Source organism: Bombus vancouverensis, chromosome 5 (genome assembly GCF_051014615.1).
Source record: "Bombus vancouverensis nearcticus chromosome 5, iyBomVanc1_principal, whole genome shotgun sequence".
In the NCBI taxonomy this organism is placed as follows: Eukaryota; Metazoa; Arthropoda; class Insecta; order Hymenoptera; family Apidae; genus Bombus; species Bombus vancouverensis.
In genome coordinates this window covers 15,640,188-15,650,781 of record NC_134915.1, presented here as the reverse complement: position 1 = coordinate 15,650,781, position 10,594 = coordinate 15,640,188, and the positions used below count along the sequence as shown (strand labels likewise).

The 10,594-nt window shown below is 28.8% G+C and overlaps 2 protein-coding genes across 2 annotated transcripts; one reads left to right on the top strand and one right to left on the bottom strand.

Annotated features, from left to right (window-relative positions):
* Positions 1 to 58: 58 nt before the first annotated feature.
* LOC117158398 (putative ATP-dependent RNA helicase DHX57) lies at positions 59 to 10,142 on the top strand. Its single transcript, XM_033337245.2, has 17 exons — positions 59 to 370; positions 534 to 716; positions 787 to 963; positions 4,014 to 4,283; positions 4,379 to 4,532; positions 4,598 to 4,807; positions 5,413 to 5,440; positions 5,642 to 5,759; positions 5,846 to 6,030; positions 6,091 to 6,551; positions 6,652 to 7,483; positions 7,542 to 8,034; positions 8,110 to 8,489; positions 8,573 to 8,694; positions 8,766 to 9,085; positions 9,159 to 9,773; positions 9,857 to 10,142. Exons 1-17 carry the CDS (start codon positions 206 to 208, stop codon positions 9,998 to 10,000), a joined length of 4,857 nt encoding a protein of 1,618 aa, XP_033193136.2. The 5' UTR covers positions 59 to 205; the 3' UTR covers positions 10,001 to 10,142.
* Elp2 (elongator complex protein 2) lies at positions 956 to 3,703 on the bottom strand. Its single transcript, XM_033337247.2, has 2 exons — positions 2,251 to 3,703; positions 956 to 2,167 (listed from the first exon to the last, which is right to left on the bottom strand). The coding sequence occupies exons 1-2, from the start codon at positions 3,438 to 3,440 to the stop codon at positions 1,033 to 1,035; spliced, it is 2,325 nt and encodes a 774-aa protein (XP_033193138.1). The 5' UTR covers positions 3,441 to 3,703; the 3' UTR covers positions 956 to 1,032.
* Positions 10,143 to 10,594: the final 452 nt, after the last annotated feature.

Sequence of the window (10,594 nt, the reverse complement as noted above, 5' to 3'; positions counted from 1 at the left end):
TTTACATATCGGATTATATACATAATAGGAAAATATTGCGCGTTAAATATTCTTTAGATCTTTATCTTAGATATTGAAACCGTTTTGTTCTTTATTAAATTGATTTAATAAATCCTTACGCATTTTCTTCCAGATCATATCGCAATTGTTTGTGTTGGCGAAGCTGAATTTTTAAAACAATACGTTATAATTTAACAGTGACGCGATGTCATTAGAAGTAGAAAATGATTTAATACGAGTAAATAATCAATTATGTGATTTTTCTAAGGATGGAAGATTTTTTGCAACTGCATATCAAACAAATTTAACAATAAAAGGTTACAAGAAATTTGACACTATTCATTCATTCGTATTTCCAGATATAATCGAGGTTAGTGTATATGATTAAACAGATAATATATAGACAATTATTATTTTAATTTTTGTTATTATATATTTAATACTGTGAAATAAGAATTATATACTGTAAAAGAAATAAAGTGTTTATAATACCATAATTCGTTTTTTATTACATTCATTTTTTTTTATCACAGTATTTGGAGTGGTCTAGAAATACTGAATACATACTATGTGCAAATATAAAGAAAGCTATTATTCAAGTATATTCTATTCGTTATCCTGAATGGAAATATAAATTGATTGAAGGCAGTGCTGGTTTAGAAAGTGTTAGTTGGTCTCCTGATAGTAAATACATTTTGACGTTGTCAGATTTTAATGTAAGTAATAAATTTGATCGATATTAAATGAACTCATGCTTCAATATATTAAGATTACTAAAATACTTAGATTCAGATATCTGTGTGGTCTCTGGACGATCAAAGTGTAACTCATATACAAAATATGAAATCTTCTTTCCATAAATTATATTTTAGTCCAGATGGTAATAAACTAGCAGTGGTAGTTTCAATTGAGGGTAATGACAATATAGAAATTTATAAAACTGACACATGGAAACTAAGCAAGGTAAATAGTTTAATTCAAATAATTCAGGTTTTAATATATAAAAATAACAAATATTTTTTACAAATTGTTTCATTTTAAAATGTCTATGTCATATATCTTAATAATATGATCAGATCCACAACTTGCTAGTTGTAAAATATTAAAATCTTCCTTTTGAGGCCGAAATTTAAGCCTTCTAACAGTTAAGTGATGTGCTTGAGAAGTATCATACATTATGTATTTTTCCCATTCAAAATTATTAGAGAACTTTTTTAATTTCTGTATTTCTATGCATCCAGTTTCAAATCCTATTGCTAAAACATAAAAATCTTGAGAAATACTCTGTAATGAAAATGCAAGTGCTGTAACTGAAACTTTTACATCCAAGGATGTAATTGGAACAATTTTATTGTCCGTAAAGTTTGGATTCCAAATCCCAATTTTTCCATCCCTGGAACCTGTTGCAAAGAAGAATGAATCATGTGTCCATGAACAACACCATATTATACGAGTATGAAGACTATCTTTTTTTAGACTAGCTGCAATTAAGGTATACATATCGTCTTTACATTCAAACAATGACCATCTTCTGTCTCTGGAAACAGATAGTAGATATTTGTTATTGAGTGAAAATTCCATTTGTGTTATAGTTAATTGATGAGACATAAGTTTCTGAACTTGGACCCATGTATTTGTACTCCACAATAATATTGCAGAATGTTCTTGTGATGTTGATTTACATGCAGTTGCTAATAATGATCCATCATGTCTGGCAGCTATAGAGAATATTTCATATCCATGGCCATAAAGCTTTTGTAACTCTGGCCATAGTGTATTTTGCATTAACTCTTCTTCTGTTGGAGGAGTATAATCCTCATTTTTAAACTTATTAACTTCTACATCTTCAATTGTGATATTATCATTAAATGTTGCCTTATTTGTTAATCCAAGAGCAGGTACTGATGCACTATCAGCCACCATATTTTTGAAATCATCAACATTGGCAATCTTCATTAAACAGTTCCTAAATGTTGTTGGTGCTGTAAATATACGTACAACCTTTTCTTCTGCTCCTGAAGCAAACATATAAGGGGTTAGCATAACCAAACAAGACATATCATATCCATGAACTTGTGGACGTCCAATTTCATGCCAAAATTCTGTTTCATTTTTCCAAGCTGCATGAATTCTTGTTGTCTGATCTGTACTTGCAGTAATTAGAAACCTGTAATGCAATGTGTAATTGTATATTGTTTTGATGAATTATATGTATATATATTTTTAATGTATATAATTTTGAATACAAACCTTCCATTTGGATCCCAGCAAAGATCAATCACTTCACTAAAGTGACCGCTTGGTTTAGACTTTGGAATCCAATTTTTTATAATATTTGAGTATTCCCAAATATGAAATGATCCTTGGTAACCATGTGCTAATATATTTAATCCATTATCATTAAATTTACAACCATAAAAACCCATTAAATTGCCACCAACTTCACCCACTCTTACTTTTTCGGACCAAATCCCAGTTACTTCATCTGGCTCCCATATAATCATAGATTTATCTAATGAGCAAGATAATAATCTTAAAATTCTATTCTTATTATCAAGCTGTAATGGACACCAATGTACGCCATAAACCCATCCTTCATGACCATAAAGGATAGATTCTAAAGTAATATTATATTTTATGCCATTAGCCATAAACACTTGTTCTTTCTGATGTAACTCATCATTTGAAAATTCTGTACTATTTGCAGAAATTTTCCACAATCGTATCATGGCATCTTGAGATCCACTTGCAAGCAAAATACTGTTATTTGTATCGCAATTAAAGTCCATACATCGTACCCAATCTTCATGCCCAACTAAAACTTGAACTTTTTCAAAATATGATTCTTCTATGATATTACAATTAGTTACATACAATTCAATTGTAAAATTTTCTATTGCAATAGCCAGAAGTGGTAAATGCTTATTTGGCAGGAAAGAAAAACAAGCTTCTATTGGTAATTTCTTATCAAATGTAAGCGTTTGTAAACATTTTACATTATCATCTGTATCTCTTAACCATATTCTTAGATCTCCTTTAACAGACCCAGTACATATTATCAATTTCGCAGATGTTTCCTCATTTACGGAGTCATGATCAGAAATGTATAATGAGTTGCAAAAGATTAGAGTATCATCAACTCCTATGATAGAGTTACATTTAAATAATTCATTTCTTTTGCTCCAAATAATAGCTGTTCCATCTACTGAGCTTGATAATAGCTCTGACTCAGGTTTCGCATCTCTCCGTTTAAGCCATCGTACAGTATTAATACGATCTTTGTGTCGGTGAAGAGTGTGCGTTATTTTTCCAATTTTTGAAATGTACGGATCATAAATTGCAACTGCATGACATGCTGCAAAGCAAATGAGTCCATTTTTTCCCCAATCAGCCGAATGTGGAACTCTATTGCAGGCACACGATATATAACTCGTTGTCATATCTTGCTTTTAATAAATAAATTAATTTTCAAAACATTAATTTAACCTCAAAAGTCATACACAAGTGCACTATGCGCTCTGTCTTCGTTCATTTCAAACCATGAAAGGTTACTATATTGCTACTACTATAGATATGAATTTCGTCTATATTTTTATCACCAATTTTTTTTGCTTATATTTTTCTTATATCTTGCGTTTTTTAACATGATAATTATGTAGTTTAATGACTTTCTTTAGTTTTGATTATTTGGCTTTTGTCTTTTTTGTCAGAAAATAAGGAAACATTTAAAAGATTCAATGCTTTTTCAACTTAATGTAATCTAATCTGACTCTACCTTTTTTAGTAAATTTTAAACGTTAGGTGAATTTAGCTGAAACAATATTGTATTTTTATTTATATTTACAAAGTAAGGAAGAATTTTTTAAAAAGTCCGTAAATACAATTTGATGCTATTAAAATTTAATGTAAAAGAATTAATTAGATTTTTATGATAAGATTTATAAAAAAAATTATAAAAATTTTATAATGATATCTAGAGTTTTCTACATGATATTGAAATCTTTTAATTTTAGAAATTAATATGTGGTCGTTTAAGAAGCATTGATGGATTATGCTGGTCTCCAAATAGCGAATTATTATGTATTTGGTCTTCCTTTAGCGACGAAGCAAAATTAATTATTTATTCGAGTATATTCGAAAGAGATATCGCAGTATTCTCTCCTACACAAACTGTAAATTTATCTCAAGTGGAATGTGCAAATTATACGTGTTTAAAAGGAATCGAAAATGTAACGTGGATGCCCAGTGGACAGTTATTAGCTGTAATAGGATTTAATGAAATGGTTTATAATTTTATATATCTTGATGAATTAAACTGCACTTTTATATTACTGCAAACATTTATAGTAATATTTCAGTAAAAGTATTTGTATTGTAGATCTTACTGTTAAATCACGTGACATGGAAACCACTTTTGCAATTATATCTTGAACCCGTAATTCAAGAAAATTATTTGAATAAGGTATATGAAGAACGTATAATTCAACCAAAATTTTCGAATAAAAATACAAGATATTACGATAGACACGTTTGTAAGTAATTTTTTATAGACATTTATATAAATATAATTGATATTTAAGAAAGTCGATTTTTATAGTGGAAGAGAAATCGGAACGACCAGTAAATATAAAAATAGGAAGGAAGAATATTATTGAGAGATTGTCAATTGCAAAATTTGATATTTTAAAATTTAGTTTTTGCGGGCAATACTTGGCCGTGAAACATCAACTTTATCCTACAACATTGTGGATATGGAATATTATTGATGATTATCTTGATTATTTACTTCTTGAAAATACTATCGTAGGTGAGTATTTCAACAATATATATTTTCTCTGTGCAATATCAAATTATATTAAAAATTTAATATTTAGCTGCAAGATGGAATCCTACACGCGCTCACCTTTTAATATTTTGCGAGTGTGCGTATATATTTGAATGGACACCACATAATGCGAGTTGTATATCAATTTCACGAAATATTACGGTATTAGATGCACGATGGCATCCTGGGGGAAATTCCTTGTTGCTTTGTGGTTATAATAAGGCGATTATTTATCAAATTGAAAATAAATGATGAACTATTCGAATAACATTCGAATATAATAAATAAACGTATATTTATCTTTTTACTTGTTAGTAACATTTGAAAAAATAATAAAACAAAAAATAAAATTCGATTTTAACGTATTTTCTAGTTAGATAGAATGGTTGGCACTACGTGGAAGGGAAGCATATAAATTCATTCATAGATCTCTAACTGCCACTATTTGTACATTTACTACCTCTTAACCTCCATTTTCCCAATCATCAAAATACAGATTTATGAATATCTTTCAAGTTAATTTATAAAATTATTTATATATATTATCAAAATGAACCCTCTTCACGTTGATTATGATTTCTTCTTAGACGGACAAGATGTGGATAGAGATACCACGTAAGTAAAACATAACCTTTTATATGTTACAAAAATAATGTAATAAAATAAAGATAATTAGAATGTATTATTAAAAGCATATCTTTTTAACACAAGAACTAATATTAAATATAATTAGATTATCGTCCGAGATACTATTCTTGCATGTCTTAAAATTACTTTTGTAAATAATTTATAAAATTACTTATGTTTATCTGATAGAAATGTGTCAATGGAAGATAAAAGTAGCTCTATACGGAAAGCAGAACTGCAAACCTTAAGAATATCTGAAGAATCTGAACGCCAGCTGTACGATACTTTAAAGCATATTTATGGTCCTGTATGTATTCATAGACATTATAAATTTATTATTGTATACATATCTCTTAAAATGTATTATTAGAAAGTAACATATTTTTTTAACAGAGTTTTAAGCTTTCTGATGCATCAGAATTTGAAAATAAAAAGTCCAATCTAGACAAGCAATATTGGGTGGAAAGGGGCAATTTGGTCATTAAAGGAATAGTTGATTATTCTTCTAAGGATAGTACACCAAAAACCGAAGAACAAATTACTAGGCAATTTGCAACATCTAAACTTGAAAGTTATGGGTAAGTTTGTTAAATTTTAAATAATGGACAATTATAAATGACCATTTATATTGTTTTAAGTTTTCATCAATCACATTGCAATGAAGCACTATTACATACAGAGGGTGATGTAGGAAAAGCTTTAGAAATATTGTTTTATAAATATTATGGATTGGAAAATATAGCAAGAAGGAAGATACACGATGACATTGATACAATAGATTTATTAGAAAGAAAGAATGAGGAAAAAGAAGCACTCGAATCTATTTATGGGAATATATTTACTGAAAAAATAAAAAATCAAATTTGGACTGTACAAGTTAAATTGGATTATTTAATAAGAAATGATGAAATAAGACAGGAAATTCCAAGGATTAGGCAGAAGCCAGAAAAGGGAAGGGAAAGAGAAGTTTGCAGATTATTTATTCATAAAAGATGTAGATTTGGAAATAGATGTAAATTTTCACATCAACAACCACAAGTATTAAGAATGCCTGAAAGAGAGAATCCGAGTTTTACCCTAGAAATAAGATTTCCTGAAGGTATTATAATTATTTACATAAAAAATATAAAATATGTTACGTAATTAATATATAAATTATGTGCAGACTTTATATTTAATCTTTTTAAATATTTCATTAGGTTGTAAATATCCTTATGAACCGCCTTATTTTTATTTGTATAAAAATGACGGTACATTTCCAAGTATAAATTGTTTAAGAATAGTAAGAAGGTTGTACGAAGAGGCATTATCAATATCTGCATATGGAACACCTTCTATTTTTTCAATAATATCTCTTTTGGAAAATGAATATGATATAAAAAGATATTTAGTAGAAAATAAAGAACAATTTCTAGATCAAAGTGAATTACTATTTCGAAGGCACATAGAAAATGAAGATGAAACAAATGTAGCTACTCATTACGAATTAGGGTCTATACATAGGAAAAACAGAAATAATATTAGTTGGGACAGAATATTGAAAGAAGATGATCTAATTGAAAAAATTTTTAAAGAAAAACTAACAAATCCCAGATATAACAAGATGATAGAAATTAGGGAAAGGTTGCCTGCATGGTCAAAGATGTATGAAATTTTAGATGTAATACACAAAAATCAAGTAATCATAATTTCTGGTGAAACAGGATGTGGTAAAAGTACACAGGTGCCACAATTTTTATTAGATGATTGGATTATTAATAGATCTGCATCCAAAGAACATATTAACATAATATGTACACAGCCACGAAGGATAAGTACAATAGGAGTAGCAGAAAGGGTTGCAACAGAAAGAAATGAACGCATAGGTGACACAGTAGGATATCAAATACGATTAGAAAGTAAAATTTCTAATAGAACTAGATTAACATTTTGTACAACCGGAATTTTGTTGCAAAGATTTGCTGTGAATCCAGAATTATCAGATGTTACACATGTTATTGTAGACGAAGTTCATGAAAGAAGTGCAGAAAGGTAAGTTATCTATTATACTTATTTGTTTAATTTTATTTAACTGTTTTATCCTTTTTAGTGATTTCCTCTTGATGCTATTAAAAGAATTACTGTCCAGAAGATCAAATCTGAAAGTAATACTTATGAGTGCCACTCTTAGAAGTGAGATTTTTTCCACATACTTTAAAGGAGCTCCCATTTTATGTATACCAGGAAGAACGTTTCCTGTAGAACAAATCTTTGTGGAAGATGTATATGAAAAAACGAATTATGTTCTAACAGAACATTCAAGAGCTACACGTAGATATAAAGGTGGTTTGGAGCAACTAGAAATTAGCTATGGTATTGCATCACAGCTTGCAGCTCGCTCTCACTATGTACCTGAGGAATCTAGACCCGATGAAGATCTAGACTTAGAGAGGATTATCAAAAGATATAAGGATTATAATAGCCAGGCACAAAAAAATTTATATTATATGGATCATAACGCAATTAATTATGAACTTATAGAGACAACATTGCAGTGGATTACTTGTGGAGAACACAATTATCCTAAAACAGGTTCCATTTTAGTAAGTATTTTTACTAAGTTTTCTTATTATACGAAAAATATACAATATGTAGTTAAATTAATATTAAATTTGTAGGTATTCTTACCCGGATTTGCTGAAATTATTGCACTGAAGGATCGATTGAATAAGAATGAGTATTTTTCACCAAAGACTGGAAAATTTATTATTATATTATTACATTCATCTTTATCTAATGAAGAGCAAAGCTTAGTTTTTAAAAAATCTATCGCTAGAAAAATTGTATTAAGCACAAATTTAGCTGAAACGTCTATTACTATAGATGATTGTGTCTTTGTAATTGACAGTGGAAAGATGAAAGAGACCAGATTTAATTCGAACCAAAACATGGAAAGTTTAGAAATGTGTTGGGTATCACGAGCAAATGCATTACAAAGAAAAGGACGCGCTGGGCGTGTAATGCCTGGAGTATCTATTCATTTATATACCTCGTACAAGTATGTATAATTATTGTTCATTAAAACATTAAATCTTATAGTAAAGTTTACCAATATTTATTCAATTTAAACAATTGTTTCAGGTTCAACTACCACTTTTCAGCACAGCCAGTACCTGAGATATTACGAATTCCGTTAGAACCACTGTTATTACGTATTCAACTTCTACATAACGGAACAAAAGTTGACTTACATGAAGTTTTAGGTAATAAAAATATATTTTTAGTTTTATATCATTAATTAACTTTCTAATATCCATTATAATATTCTATTTAGGTAAAATGTTGGAACCACCAACAGAAGAAAATATCAGTAGTGCAATTAAACGTTTACAAGATGTAGGAGCATTTAATTCCGAATGTACATTAACCCCACTAGGTCACCATCTTGCAGCATTGCCTGTAAATGTACGAATCGGAAAATTAATATTGTTTGGAGCAATCTTCTGCTGTCTTGATTCCGCACTTACTATAGCAGCATGTTTATCTCATAAAAATCCATTTCATATACCTTTTGAAAAAAGACACGAGATTGATGCAAAAAAACAATTTTTTACTGCCAATTCTGATCAACTAACTATTCTCAAAGCATATAAGGTAAATGTATAAAAATATATAAAAATGTATATAATATATAATTATAATACAAAGATACTTTTTCTTTTGACAGAAATGGTTAGAAATATATACACGCAATACTAGTGCAGGCCATGCTTTTGCAAAAGAAAACTATCTGTCTGTGCGTACACTATATTCCTTGGCAGATATAAAGTATCAGTTATTAGAATTGTTAGTTTCAATCGGTTTTGTCCCCGTTAATTTACCTAAACGACAACCAAATGTTGACAAGATTATAGAAATTACTGGATTTGAATTGAACATCAATAATGATAATTATAAACTTCTGCAAGGTCTACTTTGTGCAGCCTTATATCCTAATGTAGTAAAAGTTCTTTCGCCAGAAAAATCTTTTCAAATTCAGCCTGCTGGGGCAGTTCCAACAGAAACGAGACCCGAACAACTTAGATTCCAAACTAAAAATGATAGTTTCGTTAGTATCCATCCATCCTCGGTCAACTTTCACGTTGGTCATTTTCCTAGTCCATATCTAGTATTTCAAGAAAAAGTGAAAACAAGTAAAATATTTATCAAAGAAGTATCAATGGTACCAATTTTACCACTAATATTATTCTCTGATTACGAATTAAAAATAGAAGTGCATGATGGAATATTTATTGTATCATTAGAAGATGGCTGGATGTTATTTGATGTTGAATCTCATAGGGTAAGAATATTTATTCGCGTTTGTTGAAATTAAAACAAAAAAGATGATAATTGTATGTTAAATATACTTTTAATGTTACTTAGGTGGCTCAACTTTTGCAAGGAATGAGAATGGAATTAGTCAAATTATTAGAACAAAAGATGAGGGAACCCCTTCTGAATCTATTAAATCATCAAAATGGAAAAAAAATTATCCAAACAATTGTAAGCGTAGTCACGAGAGAATAAAATATTATGTCGTAAATTTTTTAAACATAAATTATAAATTAATAAAAAAATATACATTGTAATTCATATATTATGCTATAAAAATAATTGTGTGTAATTATTATATACAATAATATTCGAAATATTTTTAACAATTACAAAATTTTTGTAAAATTTTATATTTTCTTTTAATATTTAAGAATCATATAAGATTTTGTCCTTCTTTATGTGTATAATTTTAGACAAATTTAAAAATATAAAAAATTATTAAATATTTTATTATAATAAAAATAATTATTTTTAAAAATATATAATCGTCATACTATAGTCGTGTTTACTTATATATACATGTCCTGTACATCAGTACCTACACTACAGTGCAATAGCATCTCAATACGTGGTTGATAGAAATAAATATATTTACGTGGTACGTACGTATATGTAACGTCAATTTTATCAGAGGCCACCGCGCACCCTCAATTACCCCAGGGACCCACCATAAACCTAAACTTTTAAGTTTATTATTTCTGTTATCTGTTTATGGATGGTCCTTGAAACAGCCCTTAGGTTGTTATACATCCTTACTAATTACGGGGAAAGCAGGTAGTTTTACCT

Coding starts and splice junctions, on each gene's coding strand:
- LOC117158398 (XM_033337245.2), top strand. CDS start 206: ATGTCATTAGAAGTAGAAAATGATTTAATACGAGTAAATAATCAATTA. Junction 5,441..5,641: donor GATGTGGATAGAGATACCAC/GTAAGTAAAACA, acceptor TTTATCTGATAG/AAATGTGTCAATGGAAGATA. Junction 8,695..8,765: donor TGACTTACATGAAGTTTTAG/GTAATAAAAATA, acceptor TATTCTATTTAG/GTAAAATGTTGGAACCACCA.
- Elp2 (XM_033337247.2), bottom strand. CDS start 3,440: ATGACAACGAGTTATATATCGTGTGCCTGCAATAGAGTTCCACATTCG. Junction 2,168..2,250: donor TGCTGGGATCCAAATGGAAG/GTTTGTATTCAA, acceptor ATTGCATTACAG/GTTTCTAATTACTGCAAGTA.